Below are 27,493 nucleotides of genomic sequence, written 5' to 3' on the forward strand. Positions count from 1 at the left end.
GTGGGTCCCACACATGGCTTCAGGGTGTCCTAGTGAAGGCTGCCCTGCACCTGAGGGCACCAAGATTTGCTGGTATGAATCAGTCGCTTGCAGAGGGTATGAAGGTAAACACAGGGCGGAAAAAAACAAGGACATTGCCCTTGAACTTCAATCAAAAGCTGTGGGGCCACCATTGGGACCACTGTTAGGCCGCAGCATCGTGAAAAGATCCTGCAAACCTGCAACTACCAAGGACAGACTCGCGTGTGCCCTTGTTCTGACCGCGGTGGTGCCTCCAAGTCTGCAAATGCGGGATCACAGGAATCATCTACTGTAAGTGTCTGTCATTGATATCCTCACCCTCAGGACACAGGGGATGTGCTCTGGAACTCATCAGACTGGTTCTCTCCGTCAGGAGAACCAGATCAACAATGAATGGCACACAGCAAAGGTTGCAGGCACCAGAAGAACCGCGCTGCCAAGTCACAAGCAAACAGGCTCTTCCCCACACATCACGTGTCTTCCCTGTGTCACACCAGCACGGAGGATCTAAGCATGTTATTTCATTCGATCCTGGCAGTGACCACAAGAGGAGCTGGTGGCACCCTCATTTTACAGAAGAGGAAGGTGGGGCCTAGAAAAATGAAAGAACTCCATTCAAGGCCACACAGCTCACTAGTGTCATAGCCGGGATGGGACTCAGCCCAACTCTAGTCCATGCTCACACCTACTACTACATTCTGTGCCTGTGTGTGAATGTGAGCACATGCGTGTCCACATACATGTAGACTTACAGAGCAGCCAGACCACAGGCTATGACTCCACTGTAAGGAGCCCGGCCACCTCTCCCAGCCTTAGGGACAGCAGTTACCTGAGCAATGGTGAAGCATTCTCGCTATGACCCAGCAGACCACAGCCCATGGACAGGTAATGTAAGCAGATGAGAAAGACACCAATTGTCCCTTTATAGTTCGAAAAGTCAGAGGTCCCAATGAGGCTATGCTTGCCGCCGACATCCCTCCAAAACCCAGTGCCAATAGCTTGCCTCTGACATCCCTCCAAAATCATTCCGCCCGACCCGTGGAGAGGTGACGCATGCCCCTGATGCCTTGGTCTACACCCTTCCTAATTTCCGTCATTGCACATTTTCTCTGCTGATTCTTATTTCTTCCCACCTTCCAGAAAGGCACATGTCAATCATTGTGGTTTCCTTTTTTCACTGGCTCGGAAGCTCCAACCCTGTGTCCATGTAACATCCACTAAGTTGACATTCACAAAGGGAAGTTTGCCTCCCAGCTCCTTTCTCAACAACACTATGTGCCACTTTTGAGTCCATGAATTAATCTAACCTCACATTCCACTTTTGTAACTGCTGCAGTAAACAAACAGAAGATGCTGCTACCGGGAATAGGAAAGCGAACATCACAGGTAAATAGCCTCTGGTTCAATGCACCACAAACACAGAAAATGTTCCTTCTCCATTGTGTCTTAAATGCCCCGGGGAGCCACAAAGGCACCCTATGCCTGCAGACAAAGGGCCCTCACACAGTACAATGTCATTAAGGTGACAGACACCCTTACAGTCCTGTCGTGGGAAGCCAGCAGGCAAGTACCACTGGCATGGTTCATCACTGCCTTCTTTCTGCCCCACCATGGAACTAGGCCCAAGGGATTCAAAACAATCATACCCTCAGCCAGCACAACTCCAGGAATTTGGACAGACCCGGCAGCTCACCTCGATAAAACATGCTGGGATGAAGCTATTCTAGAACTTCTCCGAAGGGGTCATGCCCCTCAGGTTAGCTACAGAGCAAAGGCAGGCGCTGGGGGTGGGTACAGGTGCCAGGTGAACTCCAGGTATGGGAGGGGCCTCAGCACAGGACAGAGCAGAAGGGCAGCCAGGTCTGAGGGCAAGGCCATGCAGGGACACTGACACCCCGGAAAACAGAAGCCACTTAGTGTCTGGGTGATGTGGGAGTTTCTTCACTTTTCTGAGCTCCAGCAGGTGAGGGAGGGCAGGGCATCTGAGACAGAATAGGTACTCAATGAATGGTAACAAAGGAAAAAAAAAAAAAAAACAGCTATCAGGTGACCTGGCCAGGTCCCACAGGGCACAGTGACACCCCAGGTGACATCGGGGATGTCAGTATTATCTGAAAGCAATTCCATGCCCATCCAAAATGCCAGGGATCACAGTGCCAGAAGACTCAGCCCAGACAGGATCAGGAAAGAAGAAAAAGACTCTGTGCTTTCTGCCCTGGGAAGCCACACTGTGCAGGTGGAAACCCTGCCGCCCAAGCTCTACTAAATAGGAGGGTCTGCTTCTACGAGGCCACCCAGCAGGGAGGCAGAAGAGTGCTCAGGCCGGGCTGGGCTGCCACATCCATCCTTCCATTTACTCCTCCACGCCAGGAGGAAGACAGCACTGCCCTGTTTAGGGGAGAAAGCTCCATGCAAAATAAAGATGTGAGGGAACTGGGTGTCTTGGCATCAAAGGCTCACCAACAAATCTGATGGCAAGGGACTGTCTACAAGGTGGGAGAGCCTAAGCTACCACCAGGAAAACAGGCTTCAGCTAGGACCTCGGGACAGGCACACAGCTCTGGGGCCACCGGGGCCTATGACAAACCTGAGGAAATCAGTCACAAACCGCAGTCTGTCAAAACCAAGCATAAAGACACGCCCCCAAGCTCCCCCACGCCCCCCGCCACCGCACCCACCCATCGGGGGTGAGTGCCACAGAAGAATGGAGTGAGAGTGGACCACAGGCCTGGGGACACAGCTGAGGCCAGCAAGGATGGCCGGGCAGGCGCCCGCCCCGGATGGCCCCACACCACCACCTGGGGAGAGCAGCCCAAAAGGCAGGCATTGCCAAGGCCACCCCTGACTGCATGACCACAGGCTGATCCCTGCCCCAGTTCCAGCTCACAGCCAGGATTCCCACACTTGAGCTGATCAACCTTGCCAGAGGGTTTGTTAAAGCACCGATCACTGGGCTCCAGCACAAGTTCCTGATTCAGTAGGTCTGGGCTGGGGCTGAGAATGTGCATTTCTATAGGTGCCCAGGCAATGCTAAGGCTGCAGGTCCAGGGACCACACCTGGAGGCCATCTGTCAAGGCAATTTGAAAAGGTCACAGAGAGCTTAGAACGGAGTGGACTCATGCATGTTCGTCTAAGGGAAATGCACACACACACACACATTCACATACACATAAACTCACATACATAATAAACACACACATCCATACATTCACACACAGGTAACAATTACATTATCCACATATATATACACACTCAGATATATTAACAACTACATTCGAAATCTACACACATAACAATTACATACAAGATACATATATTCACATATGTAACATTTATATACATAACATATGCATAGAAACATTCATACATATATACACTCACATATAAAGACTATATACCTAATATATATATTCACATACATAACACTCATATATATGGCACATGTATGTATTCATGTGTTGACACATGTATAACATGTACATATTCATTTGTGTGCATATAACAATTACAGGTATAACATGCATGCATGTGTTCCTATACCTATAATTACATGCTTAACATGCATGTCTATTCATATACATATAACTGCATGTATGTGTGTGTTCATATACATACAACGATTACATACATAATACACACACACACAGCAGCAAGGTGAGTGGGCGGGAGCCAGGCTGGGCTAGGAGAGCCAGATCTCTTAGCAACCGCACCTGTGAAAAGATTAACAGGGAGGCCGTGTCCTGATACAGGGGGAGGGCTGTGCTCCAGGAGACTGAAGACTCCTCTCTGGGACCCTGGGCTCCAGGGGGCACAGTGACAACATCTAAGCAGCCAGGAAGGGGCTCTGGCCTGTCCCGGCTGTTGACAGCCCTGCAACCCACGTCTTTAGACCCGGCACACGGCTTTAGCCCTCTGGTGCCTCTGATGTCCAGGGCTCACCAACAAATCTGATGGCAAGGAACTGTCTGCAAGGTGGGAGAGCCTCAGCTGCCACCAGGAAAACAGGCTTCAGCCACGGCCTTGGGACAGGCACACAGCTCTGGGACCACCTGGGCCTCAGCCCCAGGCTCCCGGGGCCTGTGACAAGCCTGAGGAAATCGGTCACAAACTGCAGCCTGTCAAAACCAAATGCAAAGACACTCCCCCAAGTCCCCCCACTCCCCCCGCTGCCCCACCCTAACCCCTGTCTGTGGCAAGTGCTACAGAAGAATGGAGTGACAGCTGACCACAGGCCTGGGGACACAGCTGAGGCCAGCAAGGCCGGCCGGGCAGGCGCCCACCCCGGATGGCCTCAGCTCTTGATGCTGCAACGTTTTTCAAAGTTTGTCAATATTTAGCTTTCTGAGTGAGATTTTTTTTTAATGTTCCTATGACCTCAGATGCATACTGTGCTCTTCCAGAAGCGAAGAGACCACACCACATGACAGCATTAAAAGGAGCATAATAAGGGCACCCTGCCTGTGGCCAGGTTTCTGTGACAGGCCTGAGCCCATAGTCCCTCTTCTTTCGTCCGCAGCTAGGTTAGAGAGCACCCCTATGGCCACTGCATAAAGGAGAAAACTGAGGCTCAGGTCAGCACGGGGAGAGGGCAGGGCCCGGCCACTCAAGTGATGAGGTTAGAGAGCCACCCCCATGCCCAATGGCTTAAGGAGGAAACCAAGGCTCAGGTGGGCAGGGGGCAAGAGCACAGCCCAGTCACTGGAGCCAGGATCTGATCTCGACTTCATCAGAGCAGGGAAGCTGCCACACAGGCGCCACTGGCCGAGCCTGGGGAAGGATGTCCTACTGCACCACAAGACAGAGGCAGTTAGCCAGTTCCATGTCTGCAGGTCACCAGGCTCACAACCCAGAAGACTGCCAAATCTCCAGCAGAACACCCCAGATTCTGTGTATGGCGAAGCTAGGGGGAGCCAAGGGCAGAAAGCCCTGCCCTACTTGAGAAGTACGGGCAACGGCACACCTGACAGACGTCCAGGAGGAACCACGGCGTACCTGTTTCCCTACCCCACCGGGGAGGCCCGAACCTGCATACACTTCCCAAGCAGCAAGAGGCAGCTTCCCATCTCCCTCCCAGGGAGTCGCTTCTGATTTGCAGTGAGAGAAGAGGGTCCTGTGTCCTACTGTCTAGGCACAGTGAGCCTTTCAGTTATCCTGCAAGCTGCTAATAAGCCCTCAGAAACAAAGCTTCACCCCCTTAGCTCCAAAGGGTGGAGGCAAATAAAACACCAGGAGGTACCACCACCTTCCAAGGAGCTGCATTTGAAAAGCAGACAGCAATTTAAATTTGCCTAATCACAAGCCAAACAGAAAGTGCTATTGTATTTACCTTCAATCCGATTTGAATACACACACACACCCAGTATTTGTCAGAGTTGGACGTCAGTCTACAAACCACTACACTACATTGTCCACTGCCACCCGGCGACCCAGGCACCCTCACTATCCAGGTTTTTATCACTAAGACAACAGACTTGTGCTGTCTTCACTTGATAGCCAATGAAACTCAGCCTGGGGAGATTCGCCCCGAAGGTAACTATTACTGATAGAAAGGCAGCTCCTGCAAAGGTGCAGCGGATCCTCTTCTCTAAAAAACCACGCAAATGGCCAGTGCAGCATGGTCAAAGGTCCTCAGAGAGAGCCTTGGGAATGACAGCTACAGGTCAAAGGGAGGGCATGGATCCTAGAGGAAGCCAAAAGATCCCCAAAGAGGGCCCAGCTTCAAGAAAGGACTTAGTCCCACAGGATAGAACAATGGAGGCCAAAGAAATGCAAAGGGCTTACCTGTTCCAGTCGTGCTTGCACACCACAGGGAATCACCACCTTTCAAAGACAGAAGAAACAGATAAGCAAACGGATTCTCCAGGGAAAAAATTAGCATAATAATCAAGCCAGGCTCCCAAAGGCTGAATGAAACTGTCTCTAACCTCATCCCGACCACAAAGCTGTAGCAGATCAAGACTGACAAGATTTAGAGTTAAGAGAGTCCAGGGTTTTGTTCACTTTTGGAAAGTCCCTGTCCTTTTTGCTAATGTCATGGAAACCATGGGACCTCCCCTTCAAGAAAAATGCAAATCACTCATAGATACAAAATTTAGCCCCCACTTGCACAAAGAACTGGTAGACCTCAAGGATGGAAACTTCCCAGTCGGTCCGTGTTTGGGGAGCTTGGGAGTGGGGCCCAGAGAAGGAGGTGGAAGGTTCTCCCTGGCAGTCTTCAAGCCCCCACTCCTCCCATCCTCACCCAGGGGCGTGCATTCTCTACACAAGGGGCCACTTTTTCTAGAACTATTTCTACAAGTAGAACTGAAAAGAGTCTGAATGTGGCAATGTCAACGTGGTTATTCCATTCGACACAAGAGATGGGAGAGGAGACTCTGACTCCATCAGAGTCTCTGAAGACCGAGAGCTCCCTGGGAAAGACAAAGAGAGCAAGGGAGGCGAGGCGGCTCAAACATGGTCAGGAGAGGCAGTTAGTTACAGGCACATGGAGCCACCAGTCCTGCAGGGCAAATCTCCACCACTTACTGGCCACGGGACCTTGGCCTTTAATCTCTCTGGGCCTCAGTTTCCGCCTCTGAAAACTACAGGTAACAACAGTGCCTTCCGGGCAAGGTCTGTGAGAATTAAGAGACGGCATGTGAGGAGCTCAGAAGAGTGGCTGGCACAGGGCAGGGGCCCCGCTCACAGGCACAGAGCTCTCCCTGAGGACAGGGACTAAGGGGGCCAGACTGGCATCGCGCTGCTCTGGGGGGCCGCTCAGGAGCCAGGCGCCAGCAAATAGGATTCGGCTCCTGGCGAGTGACCTCACTCCTTAGCTTTCTCCTGGCACTGCCCCCTCCAGATCCCTGGCACCTGCCTTCTCAAAGACTTTTCTGAAAATGTGCAATGGAAGGAGAATCTTAGAGAATCTCAGAGATCTGACTAATCGTCCTTGTGGTTTGGGGTGGGTGGTGGCGTGACCTTGGCTCTTGCCAGGACAACTATTTATAGCCTCTTGCTTATCTTACGCAGTCCGGTCCTTAGGGAGTATGTGACACATGGTCGTTCCTGTGTCTGGGACACATGATTACTCCACCAGGGCTCTGACTCAGACGGATGTCTGGGGCAGGGTACCTCTCTCAGGGCCCCTGGCCCCACCATGAACTGGCTGTCCCCTACACACTCATAGCAGCTGGCCAGCAGGAATACACCTTTTCCATTTGTGTGTCCTCAACTACATGTGTGTACATTAAAGTTTGATCAATGCATGAGAGAATAAGTAAACAAATACACGTAAAGCAAAACAAAACAAAAACAGCTTTGGAAACAGGGAGTCACAGACAAAACCTTACAGGATGGTGGAAACAGCCAGACAAGGAGACGCCATGGTTAACAGAGTGGTGTGACTTACCTCCCCACAAGCATGGTACCTACTCAGCGCACACATGCATCTTGTTGCCTCACTCCACATGTGACATGCAGGCCAGAAAAGTGCAAAGAATCAGGGCCCCTGCCTTTCAAACTCACTGTCAGCATTCTTGCAATGGCATATCAAGGGTGACAAAAAGAAATGAGCTATGAAGGCAGGAAAACACAAAGAGGAAACTTAAACGCATATTACTAAGTGAAAAAAGCCACTGTGAAAAGGCCACATACTGTATGATTTCAACTCTGTGACATTCTGGAAAAGGCAAAACTGTGGGACAGTGAAAAGGTCAGTGAAAGGGATTAGGAGGAAGAGAGGAACAGGCAGAGCACAGAGACTCTTTAGGGCCATGAAGCTATTCTGCTTGATACTGTAATGATGGATGCACGTCACTCTGCATTTGTCTAAACTCACAGAATGTATAACACCAGAAGAGAATCCTAATGTAAACCAAGGGCTCTGGTTACTAAGACTGTATCACTATTGGCTAATCAAGTGTAACAAATGTACCACAGGAATGGAAGATGTTTACATATGAAGAGGAAGAAGAGTACGTCCAATGTTGTTTTTTTTGTTTTTTTTTTTTTTGAGACGGAGTCTTGCTCTGTTGCCCAGGCCGGAGTGCAGTGGTGTGATCTCGCTCGGCTCACTGCAACCTCCGCCTCCCAGGTTCTCGCCATTCTCCTGCCTCGGCTTCCCGAGTAGCTGGGACTACAGGCGCCCGCCACCACGCCCGGCTAATTTTTTGTATTTTTAGTAGAGACGGGGTTTCACTGTGTTAGCCAGGATGGTCTCAAGCTCCTGACCTTGTGATCCACCTGCCTTGGCCTCCCAAAGTGCTGGGATTACAGGCGTGAGCCCCCGCGCCCAGCCTGAGTGTGTCCAATTTTTGTATAAATCTAAAACTCCCCTAAAAATAGAGTCTATACTACATTTTTAAAATTCATTGTATGGAAGCACGTGTTTGTTGAGACAATGAAAAGAAAAGCCCTGTGCAATGTCAGAAACTTGAGTTTTAAAGACAGCAGTAACTTAAGGATTTGGTCCAAAAGCCAGGTCTGTGTGTTCCCACATCCCTCTATGGCCAGATGAGGTGCAATAACTGCCCACCGCCTGGCCTGGCCCCAGGATGTCCTACAGAAAAGGAGAGGTGAGCTGTGTAAGCCGGGACTGCCCGAGTCCCATCTCGCCCCAGATCATCCACGGCTTATGTGGCTAAGGGGCTCTGGAATTGGCACGCCCGAACTCCATCCATCACTTGTCCCGCACATTTTCACTGACCGTCTTCTCCTGCCAGGACTTCACTTGGAAATGAAGCAGACTGGTTCCCAACCCCACAGAGCTTACGGCTCACGTAATAGAAACTGCGTAAAATGAATCGTTTTTAAGAAAGTGAGCTGGGGAACAGTGGGGGGTAAGCAGCTCCCAGGTTCTGCAGAGCAAATGGAAGGCAGCCTTGACCTGAGCCTCCACATTCGCATCCTACCGAACAGTCCTCTCTTCCAAGAGAACCGGTCACAGGCCCTATTGTCTGTTTGCACATGGGCTGTTACAAGATACAGACAAAAGTGTCTCAGGAAAGACCTTTTGTGAGAGTGGATTTGCAAATAAAAATGTTCATGGAGTACCAACAGAGAGAAGGGGACATTCTAGAGGCAAAGAATTACCTGTTAATAAAGAGAAAACTCATTGTTTCTCTAAGTGCAAACATCTAATTTAGTAAAAACCATGACCAAGTGAACACGGAGGGCACTTGTTCCTTCAATGTGACTAAAACCATATTCCAGGACAGGAAGTCCCTGAAAAGAGATTGTATTTCCATCACACTTTTCCTCTCTTATACTAAGGCAGGTAAGCTGACCACAGACAGAACCATGGGACGAGGCAGCTGGGCTGGGGATGCTCACGCCGGCCTGCTCAGCACCAAGGAACCTATGGGGACTGTGCAGCGGTGTGATCAGCTGCTTTTGCTGGACAGTCAGGTGTCACTTGCTGTTCTTTAGCCTTAGCAGAGGCAGAAGCACAGTGCTTCCGTGGACAGAGCTGCCTCCCCGCCAGAGCGCACACAGCTCTCCACTGAGCCTGCCCCGCTGATCTACAGGCTGCCCCGCCTCCCATGTATCAGGAGGGTACCTCCAGTGGGTGGAGCCAGGTAAGGGAGTGAGGCACACCTGCTTGCTCTCCTCACCTCAAACTCCAGGTCTGATCACACATTCCCCAGCACTGTGGAGTTCTTTCACTCTTTTCACTGAACAGAGGGAAGCACTGTGGGTTGGGGCCAACTCCAGGTGGGTTTGGCCTTCCTCGGCACAAGGAAGCTGACACTGCTTTAGCACTTATGTTCTTAACATGCCAGTTTGACTTATTCAGAGACAGAGTAGCCACCCAACACTGCAGGGCTGGGAGGGTCCCGGCACACTACATCCCCTGAGACTGTCCTGCAGATGCCAACCAGGAGCCTCTGAGCTGCGCCTGGCCCATCAGTGCACCGCCAGCATGGCTGGAATGTGTGCAGTGGCATGGCCAAGGGTCTAGGTGGGCACCCACTGGCCTTGCGCTTTGCCTGCTCTGTAACATGATGCTGAGTGAGCTGCAGGGGCGTGAGAGGCTGAGACAAGAACCAGGCAATCAAAGCGCACTCCCGGGGAGGCCCATGGCTCATCCAATGTGTGGACTCAAATCAGCTAAACATGGAACAGTGCCCCATCTGCAGGTCTTTCTCTGTAGCCCTCACAATAAGGTCAGCAAGCCCCCACTCTGTGTATGAGAAGCTGCGTCTCAGAGATGGCCAGCGCCAGCCACGGGAACTCTCACAGAGATGACACCAGCTGGTGCCCCAGCTCCAGGCTCCTCTCCTGATAGGAGCTGCACCCTCTCATAATGAGCAACTCCCTCAGGGGTTAGGGTGACAAGAGGTGACAACAGTGAGCAAAGAAGGGGGCAGAGCAGCTCCCGTTAGCAGCTACAGAAGGCTGGAGAGACGGCAGTGGGTCATGGGCTGTGGGGCAAAAGCCATGGGCTGTGGCATCCCCGGGATCCGTCCCTCCCATGGTGGTGGCGAGGGCCCCTCTATGAAGCCTGTTTGAGAGCCTCTTTATGGCCTTCTTTCGGCTATCCTGGGACCTAATCAACTGTTCCCAAGGAAACCACAAACAAACACTGCTGTGCCCGCCCCACACCTGGCTACATAGGTGCCTGGGTACACTGGCATAAATAACCTTGTCTCCAAGCCCGCAGGTCCACAGGACAGAGGGGCAGAGGGGCAAGGGCTTGCCACCACGTCATGACTGTGTCCTTGGGAATGTGAGTGTGTGGGTGAGCGTATGTGTGAGTGTGGGTGTGAGTGTGGGTGACTGTATACATGTGGTGGTGTCTTGTGTTTGACTAGGCATATTTTACTGTGGATATCTGAAAATGTATTATTTCGTGTGTGTGTAAGTTTGAGAGTGGTGTGAGTTTGCGTGTGAGTGGATGAGTCAGTGTTGTGTGCATGGGAGTGTAAAAGTGTGGTGGGTGTAAGCGTGTGTGCTTGTGAGAATGTATGAATGTGCATGCTTGAAACTGTGAGTTTTGTAAGTGTCTCTATGGGTTTCTATGTGTACCTATGCCTCATGTGAGTGCATCGACGTGTCTGTTTCTCTGTGTGTGGGTGTATATCTGTATGTATCTCTGTGTGTTTGTGTGTGTGCATACACAACAAAGCTCAGTCCTGCAGTTCCATCCCCCAAGTGAATGAAAGCACTTCAGCTAACAAGCACATTCTGCCTTAGAAAGTGCTTTCACCCAAGGTGCACGGGTCCCACCACCATCACCCTCAGTGCTGACAGACACAGGGCCTCAGGTGCAGACCTTCCTCAGTGCGGAGTGACATCAACTCTTCAAACCTGAACCAATCCCTCTCTGCTTACTTCTGGGAGATCCAAGTCCTGGGAGAAATGAAGGACAACTCAGTTCTCCTCGTGCTTGATAGACATTGCTTTCCTTTTGATGAACACAATAAAACTCCGAACTCAGATTTTATTGTTGTTTCTTATTAAATTTCATTTTGTAAACAGTCATATAGAAAGTGACATTTTTCCATCGGTTTCTCTAAAACCGTGTGGGTATAACAGATGCACTACATAGTCTGTATAAACATACATATTCTGTGTAAAGAGAATAAAGGTAAAATTTAATTCTATCTTTTCCAAATCATCAAAAATTCCAGTCATGGTGCATCACGTGAATCAGCTTCCCAGAACCTCACAGAAACATGAGGTAAGGACTGAAGAGACGCCGGGCGCAGTGGCTCAAGTCTGTAATCCCGGCACTTTGAGAGGCCAAGGTGGGCGGATCACCTGAGGTCAGGAGCTCCAGACCAGCCTGGCCAACATGGCGAAACCCCATCTCGACTAAAAATACAAAACTTAGCAGGGCATGGTGGCGCGTGCCTGTAATCCCAGCTACTCAGGAGGCTGAGGCAGGAGAATTGTTTGAACCGGGAGGTTGCAGTGAGCTGGGATGGTGCCACTGCAGCCCAGCCTGAGCGACAGGGCAAGACCCCGTCTCGGGAAAAAAAAAAAAAAAAAAGGAACTGCAGCGAGCACCCTGAAGTGTCAAGCATGCTTTTACGCATGCGGCCACTACAGGGAAAGCCTGGAGGCTTGGGATCCTCTAATCGTTTCTTCCTGCTTGTTCTCCAGGTCATTCTGCCCAGAGGGGAAGTCTCTACTCTGGTATCAAGCAGGCCTGGGCAAACCTTGTTCATGTCAGGATTCTGGAGGGGAGGATCAGCTCAACAGTACCAACCCACAGTAATGAAACGCGTTCCACAAATGCACACCACCACACACCACCAGCATTCAGGTGCAAAACAAGTGGAAACTGAGTAGAGACAAACGGGCCAGCCACTGACCTTGCCAAACCTTGCAGACGAGGGAGAAAGCAACTCACTGAGTTAAGTACAGAGACATCACCTTATGCACAAGTTCTATCACACATAAAATTACTTTAATCATAATAATTTTAACTCTAAGATAAGTTGCAAAGACTCAGAAATGAAGTTTCCTTTTGTTTTATCTTAACAAAAACAACTATTTTTAAAGACACTTCATGATGATGCCAAGATGGCAGTAGTTTCTTTCCTAAGTCATAAAAACAGTCAGAGGTAACCTACCTCTGAGGCCCTGAACTAGCCAGGGAAAAACAGATACGGACGCCAAATATTTGCTGACCACCAGGACCTTATGATATAATTGGGGATTGGGACTCTTCTCTAATCTCTACACCGAGTAGCAGCCTGGTTGCAAGGAGGGTGGAGCTTTTACGAAGGGGCACTTGTTATACCACAGCTTTGACTTCTTACATTGTATGTTACTGATCAATAAAATAGCAAGATCTTTAATTCACCCATTAGTTAAGATTGAAAAAGGAAGCATTGTTCATGTGTTTGTATCACCATTATTATCGTCTATTGTAAGGGCAGGGTGAGGAGAATAATCACAAAAGGAAAGTCCGCTCATTCTCAGTGCTGACACTGACCCAAGTGTTTTATCTGCTTAGATAACCAACAGTCTTAGCTCGGGTGAGGGGCGGCTGCTGTAACAACATACCACAGAAAGCGCAGCTGACACCACAGCCATTTATCCTCCCATAGCCCTGGAGGCTAGCAGGCTGAGAAGAAGATGTGGGCAGGGTAGTTCCTCCTGAGGCCTCTCTCCCGGGCCTGCAGATGGCCACCTTCTCCTGTGTCCTCACATGGCCATTCCTTGTGTGTGTCTGTGTCCTGGTCTTTCTAAGGACACCAGTCATACTGGATTAGGCCCACCCTAATGACCCTATTTTAACCTAATTACCTCTTTAAAGACCTTATCTCCAAATCCTGCCACATTCTGAGGTTCTGGGGATTTGGACTTCAACATTTGAATTTGGCGGAATAAAATGCAACCCCCCAGCACTAACAATCAAAGGTCTGATGGGACCAGTGGAGACGTCAGGTCGACACACAATGTTCTGGGCACACCAACAGGAGCTGGGTCCCCCAGGTGAGGTCGGGGGCTCCTGACAAGCCGAAGGTGGCCTTACTCATCATTCAAGGATGCTCTTCCAATGTTGCCTGGGGACAGGGGGCTCCGTGGAGGGTTGAAGAGAGGCCCAGGGTCAGACCTTCAACACAAGCCTGCAAACAACAGCAGATCTATACAAAGAACGGCAGTACAAAATGAGGACATTCGAGACTTTATTAACTTTCTTTCCTTCCTTCAAGAGCTTGCCCTAACTTTGCTTCTGTGTCTCCTTTGTCAGGCTTGACCCTGGAATCCCTAATTAGGTTCACATTCCTCAGGAAGCTCTGTTATCCCACTAAGCGTTAAAGCCCAATTTGGCCTGCTCTAATCCCCATGAGAAAACACCCGCCCAGCAGACGCAATTAAACCTTCTCAGCCTGCGGGCTAAGAACGGACAGGAGCGGAAGAGAAAGAGAAGGAAAATTCCTGGAATCAGGTCATTATATTTTTCCTTACAGTTAACAGCTAGTGAAGATCATGTCTGTGGCATAGTAAAAAGAAAAAAGAAAGGCCCAGTCTTCCCCAGTCCTTGGCCTCGGCTTGGTCTCGGCTCTCCTCACCTCTGGGGGTCTCAGTTTCCCTTTTCAATCCAGCTCTATGAAATCTAATAATTTTTAGAGAAAAGAGTTGTGCCCCTATCCCAGATGGGCTTAGCTGAACCCTCTGGAACCTTGTTTTTCATTCCTTTATTTAGGCTGTGTAGCTGTTTAACATTGGCTGCCTTTACCCAGTTGAGGCCCATGGCCCACAAGGCAGGGCCAGGCCTTCCCTGGCCTCAGGCAAACAAGTTACCACTGGTAGGGAATATAATAGATTTAAAGCAAAAGCATAGTATCCTGCATCCATTATGTCACCATTATTTGTCTCAGATCAGAAATCAAATGTGAACCTATTGTTGGAACAATGTCCAGGGGATTCTCAAAGTGGCTGAAAAGTACACCTTCAAGATCACTTGCATGCTGTATACACAAGTCCCAGCAAAGGGCACAGGACAGGATCGCTCGAAGGCCTGAACACTTTCCTGCAGTGAGTCTGTCTTACAAGACCAGGGCTGAGCAGAGAGGCCAAGCATCTCATGGTGCAGCAGAGGCTCACAGAGGCAGAATCAGGGTCTACAGACCCCCGAAGGCCGACACTTACCACAGTCCTAGGCCTTATCTTTTTAAAAAGAGAAAGAGGACATCTGGTGATTGAAAAAAATGCTAGTGGCTTGCAAAAGAACAGGAAGAAAAACTCATAAATCATAAATCCAACTTAACTGCAGAAAGGTTAAAAGGTAGTATTGAGTTGTTGAACAGTCTCTTTATTGGAGCATTATAATGCCAAGGGCCAAGATTTCACTGCATCAACATTACTGGATCCATTTCCGCAAGGAAAATCCAGGTCCCAACTCACACACTCCTCACCAGCTACATCTGATTAGTCTACAATTCTCACCGGCCACCTATAATTAATAATAAAGTAATAAAGTACTGACACTGACATTTGTGAGTAATTTACATTTTAATTAATTAGAAGAGATTGATGATTACCTCTACAATAATATCCCTGCATTCTATAGTCTGCATTAGTTTAGTAGGTTGTGTTTTCAAAGACGGTGGCATCACACAAGGTCTTCTGTAAAGGAATTCTGCCATTCCCCCATCAAGAGGTAGAGTATGTCCCTGCTCCTCTTGAATCTGGGCTCGTTCTAGATTTGCCCTGTGGCCTGCTGTGAGCAGTGGAATATGGCAGAACTCCAAAGCCTGGCCTTAGACAGCTGCAGTTGCCACCTTCACCTGAGCATCCCATTCTTGGGCCCAGCCCCCATAATGAAAGGAAATCTGAATGGCTGTACAGAGACACCTACAAGGGGGCACCAAGGTGCCCAGCACCAACCGTTGGAAATGGGCATGAGGGCATTTGTGACCTTCTGGCCACCCTGTCCCCCTAACACCACATGAAGCAAGCACTGCCCAGCCAACTCACGGAAACCATCACAACTTGTTGGTTTCAGCCACTGAGTGTACAGGAGATTTGTTAGGCAACAGCAGGGAACAGAAATAGTGTGCCCAGCAATGCACACAGCCCCAGCATGCCCAGACAAGTGTGCCGGGCACCAGAATGCCATCCTTCAGTGCTGTGTGTCGGGAAGTGGAGGGAAGGGGCTCGAAATCGGCACTTGAAAAAGCAAACGGTAGCAACGAGGCCATGAGCTGTCACAGACGAGGAGATTTCAGCCGCTGATGGTGGGAGCAAGAGGCTGGCAGAGAGCAACCGCGGGTTCAGCACGAGGCTGGCAGACATGACCCAGGACACCAGCCAGTGGGTGGAAAGGCAGAGAGGCAGCCTCTCGTCCAGCTACGCTGCAATTCACCAAAAAACGCATCAGGCTGAAAGTGCACAGTATGTGGTGGTATTGAATGTAAGCTTCAGTTTTAAACAAACATATATTTTAAACCATATATATACTGTTTCAAGCCCCAGAGTGACTGGACAGAACCGAAAAGGCTTTGTCTTTGCATCCAGAGACTGAAATTAGGGCACGCCCTCTGCTTCTCCCAGCTGGCTCTGATGAATTTATGGAGACTGTCCTCTGTGAACTCAATTTTCCTCCTCACCTGTGAAATAGGGATAATACTAGATCACAGGGTGGATGTGAACCTCAAGATCACAGGAAAGTCTTGACAGAGAGACTATATCAAATATACACTATTAGATTGGAATGGGGTGAGAGGGGACCACACGGCCTTTCAAAGACAGCAGCATAGCGACCAAAGGCCATCTCGGCCAGCCATACAGACTTTGCCTCTCTCCTGACACACAAACTCCATGTTGTTCAGACTAGGCATTTCCGGAGACAACTTTCTGATGATGAGGCTGTAGCAATGAGAGTGATTCATGATAATACTTAACCAGGGCAAAACAGACTTGTCCCTCACCCCGCCCTGTTCACCTGGAGGAAGGCGGGGAAGAACCAGTGCCTGGGACCACAGGGCTGAGTGGGATGGTGAGACCCGAGAGTCACATCCTACAGAGATGGCCCAGGATTATGTTGATGTGTGCATGGCCCCATCAGTCACAGCCAGTTCCTGAGAGCGATCCTACAGGCTCCTGGAAGGACGGGTCCAAATGCCATGCTTGACACCATGAACATCCGAAACCAGTCAACTGGAGGTCTAAGCAAATGAAGGAACGCTTTTTGATTTTGCTTTGATTTATTCATGTTTAACATACAAGTTAAAATACCTGACTCTGAAGAAGCTGTATGGGCCTACTGAATGGGGACCTTAATTATTGGCACCAGAAATGGCCCCCTTTCCAACTGTGTGCCAGTAATCCCTAATCCCACTCACCAATGACAGGGAGTCATCATTTCATATCCACCCTACGCTGGCTTTCTGTCATGGCTCTGGCCACCCCACAGTGAAGGCAGCCCCTCACCACAGCACTCTGGCCAGTGGCAGGAAGGCTGAGTTTGGGCCCCATGTGTCTGATGCGTAGGCCATCATGGAAGACACAGCTGCCTGCGGGCAGGCTACCCCGCCTGCCGTACTGTAGATTCCAGGGTCTGGCACTGTGGACTCCTCGCACCTGATCTCTTCTTCTCCTCTGTCCTCATCTGCAGCCAACATGGTCCAGGCTCAACTCCCTTGCCTAACCCCACCTCCCATCCATAAGCCTCAGCCCAGGCTGCTCCCTCTGCCTGGAAAGCCACCTGCCCACATCCTACTGGGCAGGTGCTTGTGCTTCAAGGCCCAGTGGCAAGGCCCCTTCTTCAGGAGACATACAAACAAGATGTGCTTTTATTTCTGCTTCAAGAGAAGAGCACAGAAATGTTATGACCCTCTGCTCCTGTGATTTTGTTAATACCCTCTTCTTATTTCAAAGGAAAAGGTCCAAGGAGGCAGTAACACTAAAACAAAGCACAGTTTTCAGAGGCTTCTAAAATAAGGGATGGGTGCCACATCCACCAGGGAGCAGGCAAGCAGATTGTATTTTCAACGAAGCCAGCCTCTTGCTGAGAAAAGCGGGGTTCTGGTCACGGGGCTCCTGAGCAGGAGGGGGCCCCACTGCCTGTGAGAGCCGAGGCTCTTTCATCAGGACGGCTCTGAGCTCACAGGGAGCAGAGCCTCGGGCGATGACATCAGCTAATGCCACCCCCAACTCCTGCTTCTTGGGGGTCTGCAGCCATCTGAGGTTTCCATATGAAATCAACAGCAGGCTCTTCACATCAAGCCCTGGCTTCCACTGACCTGTTGCTAATGACAAGGCAGAGGAAGGGGTCACCCCTAGGGAGGGGATCGCACGATCTCAGATAAAACCGCCCTCCAGAGTCAAGCGCAGGGCTCTGACAGTCAATGTTCAGTGGTCATCCATAAAGAAAAGGAATAGCACAAATAAATGAGCTGGTCACTTCTCCAAACTTTGAGTCAGTTGTCTCAACCTCTTATTCATTCATTCATTGCAGAATGGCATATCAAATATCACACTTCGGGGCACTCGGAAGATGAGAAAGAATTAGTAGTTGTCTTAGAAATTCAGTTTACAATGGAAGAAAAGGTACAAACATACAACAGTTATTCAGGGAAGAAAAGGGCAAATTCCACAAAGGGGGGCACCACAGAAATTTCCCTGAAGTACATTTTGACAAGAGTGTTTAAGAATAACATGATGAATAGTTTGGGTTTTACCAACTGTCCTTTGATCTAAAGAAAGCTGACAAGAAAGGAAAATGTGAGAAACCCTAAGAGTTCACAACTTACCAAATCTAAATGGCCAACTGGCTAACTCTAATGTCCACATAAACATATTCCACGAAACCCAAACTAGTTCCTGCTGGTCTGAAGCTAAACTGCTACCCTTGTTCACAAAATCTTGATAATGGCATTCCATTTAACTCTAACATCCACACAAACATATTCCATGAAACCTAAACTGGTTCCTGCTGGTCTGAAGCTAAACTTCCACCCCTGTTCACAAAATCCTGCCAACGGCATTCTCCTCTGCCCAGTGTCTCCAATTCAAAACCTAAGAATTACTCATGAGCCGTGCCTCTGACCCACCGGGTGGTTAGCCAATCCTTACAGGTCTACCTTTAAAATGCCCACAAGTCTACTTCCCACTGACCCCATCCGTTGTTCAAGGTTGGGCCACGCTAGCTCTTGCTGGGCAGAGCTAAGTTTTCTAACCAACCTCCTAAGGTTCAATCGACTCCCCTCCAAATGCTTTTTATAAGTAAAGAACCTTCTGAAAAAACAAAAGGTTTCAGATGAAGATTCCGAAAGCAGAATTTTTCACATCACAGTATTGCAACCATTCAGCCATTCTATCCACTCCTTGTGAGTTTATTATTCTAAAGACCTTCTGAACAGGGGGCAGTTTCCAGTGACAAGGGAGGGTTAACAGCCCAGATCCTTGCACACAGCTTTATTAAGAACAGAAGTGAAGTCTGCGGGCTTCGGAAAGTTCCAGGGTAATTTGGAGTTGAGGGTGCACAGACACACACAGTGCGCAGAAAGGCAGGAGTTGAAATGCCTAGAAACGCACAAAAATGAACTCCCCCAGCTGCTCCCAAGAGGCGGAGAGAGGGCGCCCCGCGAGCTATTTCTGCGCTTGACGGAAAATGGGAGTAGGCACTTCCTGAATCCCTGCCTAAAATTAACTGCTTTACAAAAGGGGGGAAGGGGAAACCCATGGTGAAACAAGTTTTATTTTACAATTCAAAATCTGGAGGTGGGGATTTGAATGCTTCGTTATGGGTTTTGGCTCCGCTGATAAAAATGTGTCTGAAAAATAACAAAAAATGAGGGCTCCACTAGGAAATCTACCCTTCAGAAGTAACCCCACAAAAATAAAGCCAGTGGTTTGATTCAAAACGTTCTTCTCCTCATGGAACATGAAGCCACGTCTCAGTGAGAGGCGTGAAGGCACACGCACAGCAACACTGGTGCGGCGGCCAGAGAGCACAGGCTTCGGTGCCGCACATCAACTAAGTGCCTGTCGTGTGGTCTAGGGGGCTGAGACTCACGAACACACACGCTGACAACATGAGGGGGCAGCGTCTAGGGGAAGGGCTACACAAGGCAGAGTGGGGTGTCTGGAAGCATGGTGGGCACAGGGCCATGGCCCCCGCCCTGAAGACAAGGCCTGCAGAGGTCTCTCCTAGCCTGACAGTGATGGTTATGTCCCAGCAGGGGCGGGCTCCCAGCACCTCTCCCAGCCTGAACTCAGGCTCCGGAAGACCTGAGTCTGAACGGGTCATAGAGAGATCGCCTCAGGAACAAGATCCCGCTGGGAACCTACACTCAGAGCCAGAATGCAGTCTCCCAGCCAGAGCCGGGGCCCAGGGCTGCCAGAAAGTCCCGGAGATAAGCTTCTGCAGAGATGACATTGCTAGATGCCAGGGCAGGTGGCATCCATGTGGAAGAATGACATAGTAGAAATTTTAAAAAGATGCACTGCATATGTTGTCTAAACATTCAAACAGAACAGACAGTTCCACAGCTCCCCGACTGCAGCACACCTTCCTCCTCCATCTCAGCAGAGGGAAGGGTAAGGAGAGACCACTCGGAAAAGCAGTGGAGGAAACCACACACATTATAACAAGTGGATTTCTAACCTGGGCAAAGCCAGAGTCAGGGTCAGAGAGGAAGAGCTGTGATCCAGAAGGAGCACACGGTGCCACAGGGCCGGGGAGAGGCCCCGATGCCGCCCAGCCCAGAGGCCCAGAGGTGAAGAGGCCCTGGACTGAGGAACGGGGAGGACCCCAGTGAGCCTGGAGGAGGGGTGATGGGATAACGGGGGGAAGCATAGATTATAGACTCTGAACAGTTCAAAAACTGAATGGTTGTCTGAAAAAATAGGTAGTAAGAAAAGCACGTCAGAAAAAGGAAATCACTGAACAGGATGTGAGCTCACACAGGGGAATGCAGAGTTTGGGGTCTTCTAGAAAGGGGCCAAGGGCTCCTGCAGATGGCAGCCAGAGTCAGCAGAAAGAGAGCCTGGGGCCACATGTGTAGAAGGAGGGACATTTCCCCTGTGACCAGAGCTGATGGGCAGGAGGTGCTGGAGCTGAACGGGGCATTTGCAGGAATGTTTCAAGCTGATTAATGTCAGGCTGGTAGCTTGGAAGCAGGTGGGGGGGAGGGGAGGTATTTTCACCGGGGGAGTCAGCAAAGGCTGCCAATCAGCCCACTGCACCCCCAGCAGGGTATAAACCCTCATCTGCACACCGCCGGCCAGAACCTGTTTCAAGAGAAGCGGGGAGTAAAAGTGATGGTGGCCACCGCAGACAGAGGCTGAGTGGGAGAGTCCACGCACACGCAGTACAGAATGCCAGGCACAGGTGAGAGAGGAGGCGGAGGGCTGGGGAGGCATCTGTACCTGCTCATCAGGGGCTTGTGGGAAATCACATCAGAAACCCAAGACCAAGCAGGCAGAGACACCTGCAGCACCCAGCTCTGCCCTAGGCCTGGACATCGTGGCTGCAGCAATGTGGGCCAGGACTATGGAAGTCCTCCGTGGGGTGAGCCAAGGCAGGGTGAGCCTGTGCAAATGCAGGAGGCTGGGGGGAGTAGGAAGAAGGTCAGCCAGTCAGGGGAAAGGTCACAGAGCTGGCCAGAACCCAGGCAGCATCGAGCAAGAGGCACTTGGATTCCAGTGTCAGAAAATATTAAGCCCGCGGCTCTGCCATTAGCCATATGGAACCACTTTCAGGTGGACCCAGGCTAAGTCTGAGGCACTAATTAAGCCTACTAAATGGAATTTGCTTAAAAGAGCAGATCCCATTCTCAGAAGAAAATTTAGAAAATATATATACTTTCTTGTCATTTAACAATTAATAAATAAAATGCATAGTGATTTATGCTAGCGGTAGGCAACATTTCATGAAATAAATCTGCTAGAGTCAGTACCACAACTGCGGAAAGAGTAGTTTCCAGCAACTGACACTGTAGACATCTACATCTAATACAATGATGCAAATTAAGGTATTTAAAAGGGAAAAGAGCACTCCTGCAGAAGCCACCAGGCCCTGTGCTTGCGGAGCTGTTGAATTCAGTTCTCAACAGTCCTTTCAGTAGGGGTTAATTCCTGTTTTATAGAGGAAGAAACTGAAGCCCAAGGTCACATGGGTAAGACAAAGCAGAGTCAGGATTCAGACCCAGGTCTGTTATTCATTCTTCTCTTTAATGAGTCCTCAAAGTTTCGGAAGCTGCTTCTAAAGCTACACATGCAAATTTCCATTTTGTACTTCTGTTCTCCCAAAGACGCCAGGCAAGAGAAAATAAGTAATCACCTAATACAGAGTTTCACATATGGAGCACATGCACACACACACACACACGCACAGGCACACAGAGTAGGAAATGTTCACCGCGTGCTCTTTTCTTTTTTTTTTGTTTACATTGGAGCGACATGTGCCCATGGATGCCTGGCCTTGCTGCTCTGTCCCCTGCCCCTCGAGCTATATGGGGCTCCCTCCAGGACTGGGCTCCCCACCCTGGTCTATCTGATCCAGCCAGGGCAGTCACTCAAACATTGATTATTGTCACCATGAAAGTGGCATCTGTTTTGAATTCAGGAGCCTCATCTTCTCTGGGTGTCCCACTCTGGCATCAGAGCCTGGCTGCATGAGGTCAGCTGGTCCCTTCTCTCACACCCCACACCACCCCACCCCACCCACCCCTGGTAAACAGACACCAACAACATCCCGCAGGGTGGGTGTGGGGAATGAACCTTAACCAACAGCACGCTTGCCCAAATTATTTCTCAAGCAATGGAGAGTCTACAGGGAGAGCTGCTTTCTCAGGTTAGAACTGGTCTACAGACACAGAGGTAGGGTTCAGAAGAAGATTTCCAGGGCACCTCAAAAGCCCTAGTTTAATCAATCAAACAGACTTGCAGCCATGGGGTGCCCTTGCCAATAGCCTCTTACCCTCCCATGTAACTGCAGTGCCATGGAAAGTTACCCTCATTTCACAGATGCTGAGACTCAAGGCAGACAGGCCTGGCCTGAGCAGGACGCAGGACACAGGACGCAGGGACCCACATTCTCCCTCCGGCTGCACCTTCTGGCCTCCTGCCCAGGAGACAGATACAGATGCTGGCTGCAAAGCTGCTAATTAGGTTACGGGCCACATAGTTAAAATGATGCAGCAAATAGGTGCAGATTCATTCCAAGTATGTGTTGTTTTATCTGTTACAACACAATGTGGAATGAAAACTGATGATTCAGAGAAAACGCAAGATACATTTTAAAATTATATTACTTATTTAAAACAAATGTCTTGTTTCAAAAGATTATAATCCTCTTTTGGCCTCTTTTTGGGGCAAGGCTAGGACTTCCTACACAAACATAAGCTTACACTTATGCCGCACTAAAAAACAAACCTGGCATCACAGGGCAAGAACTACACTCATAACCAGACAGCCAACATGGTCCCGTCAGCCTGGCCAAAGGTCACCACCAGTTTCAAAGACCTGTTTCCTCTGGTGTAAAATGGTGAACCCAGTGACTTCCCAGCCTGTGTAATATCACCATAAAGCCCCACAGATGCCGAGACGGTGCAAGGAGCAGAGCCCCAGAGAGCAAGGCCCCGAGCTGCTGGCAGCTGGTGTCACCCGGCTGACGCACTTCCTTAGTTGACAGTGGCTTGGTCCTGCTGTCCACCTTCAACCTTCAAGTCCAAGAAAGGCCTAGAAGTCCACAATCAATGCCCCTGATTGGGGCTCAGATTATTTGGGATTTAGAAACCTTAATTCTTTTGTACAAAGTGTAACTGTGCTGACATGAAAAGTCACACGTGGCTTGCTACTTTGAGAGTGAGCCTACAGCCCACGCTGTGGCTTTGACTGGCGGGATCCACACAGTGGAGCCACTCCCCAGACTCTGGGAGTCAGGAATAATAGTTCCCAGTAGAAAAAGAGACACAGGTATAAATATGCCTCTAGTAAGGTGTTATGTGTAAAGTGACTTTCTAATTAAAATGAGTCAAAAAAAGATTGGTGAGGACAGCCTATCAGAAAAGGGATCTTACAGGAAAAGGAATAAAAGTGTCCTCAAAAAGAGCAGAATTTAAGGACGCTTCACGGTTCTTCTGACGGTAGTGACAACTAACAAAAAAGAAGACAGACATGGAAGCCGCCGGTCAGCATCCACCTTCAGTAGGTGAATGGAGGGTAAACTGTGGCACATCCAGAAGACGGGGTGTTGTTCAGCTAAAAAGAAATGAGCTATCAAGCCAATAAATGACAGGGAAGAAATTTAAATGCATATCATCAAGTGAAGGAAGCCCATCTGAAAAGGCTACACATGTATGATTCCAACCCTATGGCATTCTGGAAAAGGTAACACTATGAAGACAGTGAAAAGGTCAGCGGCTGTCGGGGTGCAGGAGAGAAAAGCGCAGCACAGGGGATTTCTAGGGCAGCGAAACTACTCCGTACGGTACTGTCATGGTGGACATGACTTATGATGCACCTGTCCAAACCCATGGAATGTACAACACCCAGAGTGAGCCCTAACGTAGACTGGGGACTCATCAATACTGACTCACCAATTCTAACAAACGCGCTGTTCTGGTGCGGCGATGCTGACAGCAAGAGAGTCTGTGTCTCTGTGTGTGAATATGTATGCGTGTGTACATGTAAGCACATGTGTGTGAGCCCTCAGTCTTTCTGCTCAATTTTGCGGCAAATCTGAAACTGCTCTAAAAATAACACCTTCTAATTTTAAAAACCATTTTAAAAGCTGTCAAACATTAACACACACACACACACACACACACACACACACACACACACGGCAAACATAGGTGGAGACCTGGGTTCATCTGGCAGAATCGGACTCTCACTTCGTCCTGCTGGGCTGCAGGCAGAAGCTCCCTGCAGACAGCAGGCTGCATCTGGGTCCAGCTCTGTGAACAGCCGAGAGCTACACTCAGGAAATGTCTGCTGAGCTGGCTGGCTTAAAAATTAACTGCCTCCGCCCTTAGAGCAAGAAGTGGGGAGGGAGGAGGAGGGACACCCGTGTAAACATTCCCTGAGATGGCAGAGAGAGGCAGAGCCCGTGCTGGCCGCGTGAGCTGGGGCAGGATGATTGCAGGCTTTGGCAAGAGGTGCAACTGCTAAGCCCCAGCCCTGTCACCTGCAAGAGGGAGCAGAACAAGCCTCCTCAGAGAGAAGTGTGACGAGTAAATGACAGAGCACATCTAAAGCACTCGGCAGGGTCCTGCAGATCCCTCAACAGCGCTGACTGAGTGGTCTTCCTTCTGCACAGGATGAACAAGGCGAGATGTATCTCATGACACCCCTAAAAATCCTCTGCTCAGATGAAGAAGCTGAGTTCAGGGGGAGTGACCATGCTTCCTGAAGCTATCATAGAGGGTACAGATAGGAGCAGGAAAGGGATACACTCACAAACAACAAAAGAGCTTTCCCACAGGGCCAGGGATTTTCCTTTTGGTTATGCAAAATGTATTGGTCCTGGCTAGGCTCAGTGGCTCACACTGTAATCCCAGCACTCTGGGAGGCCAAGGTGGGTGGATCACTTGATATTAGGCATTTGAGACCAGCCTGGCCAACACGGTGAAACCCTGTCTCTACTAAAAATACAAAAAAAAAAAAAAAAAAAAATAGCCAGGCGTGGTGGCACACGCCTATAACCCCAGCTACTTGGGAGGCTGAGGCAGAAGAGTCCCTTGAACCCAAGAGGTGGACGTTGCAGTGAAAGATCGCACCACTGCATTCCAGCGTGGGTGACGGAGGGAAGAAGAAAGAAAGAGAGAGAGAAAGAAAGAAAGCGAGAAAAGGAGGAAGGGAGGAAGGGAGGAAGGAAGGAGGGAGGGAGGGAGGGAAAAAAAGGAGGGAGAGAGGGAGGGAGGGAGGATTTATTAGTCCTTGTTACTAACAAATTCAGATCATTCGTTCCCAGTGAAGACCATATGAAAAAAAGCCACTACTTACACCTTTTGGGGAGGTCAAAGCTGACACCCCAACCTTAAAAGCTGTGGCAATGAGTGTCGCCAGATTCAGTCCTCCACCAAGAGCCCAGGGAGCACCAACCCTGCTGAAGGTGGGGATAAGAGCCTGCAGCCTCTGTGGCCTGTGCGCTGGCAGGAAAAACAGGCCCCTGCCGTGAGCTGAGTGGAGCTAGCTGGTGGGATGCTGGAGAGTGGAGGCTCTGGGGCCATAGACAGGGTAAGGTCTGGACATGGAAGGTGAAACAGGCTCAGAGAATGCAGTAACCGAGAGCTCAGGATCAGCAAAGCAGCAGCTCCCACAGCCTCCCTCCTTGTGCACAGGTGAGAAGGTCCAAAACAGAAACACACAGCTGCAACAGCGGAGGCCCCGGCAGGGTTGCAAAGAGCTATGGGAATTGGGGAGAGATACTGTCCCTGCTCAGTGTCTCGTGGGAGGACTGGGAGTCTCGGACAAGATGCCACGGACGTAAGATGAGCAGAGCCTTCACGGGGAAGAAGAGGCCTGAGCCATGCGGGAGTTAGAGAATTCTCAGGCACCATTTCATGAGAGAGAAACAGAGATGCAGCCCAGGAGAAGTGAGCCCCAAGCTAAGCGAGAGAGACGCTCAACCCGTGTTTCAAAGAAGTTGGTCCTGGAGGTGGAGTTCACAGGAGGCATAGTAGGTTCCGTAGGCATACGAGCAAGGTGGGCTAGAGTCACCCACACAAACCTCAGCTCCATTTCTGATACGTGAAGATGGCAAAGCACCAAAAAAGAACACATGGAACAGCAAAAATCAGAGCTTTGAAATGCAACACCCATGAATTCTGGGCCTCAGAAGCTAGATGACAATAGGTAAGTTGTTTCATCTCCCTGGGGTCTCGAGGTTTTTCATCAGACAACGGGGAGAGGGGACTGGACAAGTCAGGCCCTGGGACCCAGCAGGCCCGTATCCTCACTGCACGGCAGCTGCTGCTCTTAGCATACAGAGGAGTGATCTGAAGATGAAGGTTAACTGCCAGACATAAAGTTAATGGTTAAAACTTATCAGTTACGCCACTGAGCGTCTGTAGACACCCAGCATGAATGTCTAGGGACAGTTTCTGAAGAAGTCATAAACTCTAGTTCCCCTGTTTTCCATGGAAGAGGACCAAATCTTTGCCCTGGGCCTGTCTGGTGGAAGTGACAGAGCTCCTACCTCAACGGCAGCCAGGACATGGGGATCCCTGATGGGAGAGCCCAGCAAAGGCCCCCAGGGCAGTAGGTGATGAGGGCAGCAAGGGGTTCCGCTGACTTCCCCAGGACCTCCTGTAGTCTCAGCTTAAAAAGAGCAGCAAGTCTATCACAAAGTTCTCTCCCTCAAGTAGCAAGCTGGAGAGTGGAGGAAGACTCCTGGCTTGGCAACTGCCCAGACGGAGCACCGGGACAGTGGAAGAAGACGCCAAGGCCACCTGCAGGAACTGAGAGGCTGGACAAAGCCTGGGACCTCTCTCCTCTTGCTGCATTCTCCTTCTACAGACTCAGCAACACCAGCACTCCTGTACTTTATATCCAAGAAGGGCGTAAATCGAGGCATGTGCAGAGACAGAAACGGCGAGCTGGACCTTCGCAGCCAGGCTGCAAAGGCTGAGGATGAGCCAGGGGGTCTGAGAGCATTGGAGCCCAGGTGGCAAGAGGTTCTGTGTTTTTCCTGGATTAAAGCGGGAGCTGCGCATCGGGACCCCCTGCAGGGCCTCTCCCCGACATTACTCCTGTGCATGTTCCCCTCGCTAACTCCTGCGTGTGGTCCCGACATGGGGTCTTAAGTTTACAAAAAAATTATCTGCAGGTCCATTTCACCTCTGATGATTCAAGATGATACTCAATACCCTACACGAAGTGCAACTCTAAGGAGCAGACGCATCTGCAAGTGGGCAGAGGCAGAAGAGGCATCTCACCATGATCCAAGGCTGCAGGTTTCAAGGATGGGATTCTGGTGCCTCCATCTGCTTGCCTAAGCTCCACAGAACCTCCCCTTCATTTCCTTCACGGGGGCACCACCTGCCACCCTTTCCTCCCTCTTCTCCCCTCCCCAACATC

General features: G+C 50.0%; 1 protein-coding gene across 6 annotated transcripts in view; it reads right to left on the reverse strand.

Annotated features, from left to right (window-relative positions):
• TNS3 (tensin 3) overlaps positions 1–27,493 on the reverse strand; it is a 307,112-nt gene that overhangs the window by 199,120 nt on the left and 80,499 nt on the right. For 3 of the 6 annotated variants that reach the window (XM_023226389.1, XM_023226390.1, XM_023226393.2), the window contains exons 1-2: positions 27,352–27,480; positions 5,804–5,842 (exon numbers count right to left, since the gene is read on the reverse strand). In XM_023226389.1, the coding sequence (XP_023082157.1) occupies positions 5,804–5,842; positions 27,352–27,354 (42 nt within the window). In that variant the 5' untranslated portion in view covers positions 27,355–27,480. Of the gene's footprint in view, positions 1–5,803; positions 5,843–27,351; positions 27,481–27,493 lie in introns of those variants that run through there. The other 3 variants (XM_023226391.1, XM_023226392.1, XM_023226394.3) reach the window with 1 other exon arrangement.

This window comes from Piliocolobus tephrosceles, chromosome 8 (assembly GCF_002776525.5).
Source record: "Piliocolobus tephrosceles isolate RC106 chromosome 8, ASM277652v3, whole genome shotgun sequence".
Lineage (NCBI taxonomy): Eukaryota > Metazoa > Chordata > Mammalia > Primates > Cercopithecidae > Piliocolobus > Piliocolobus tephrosceles.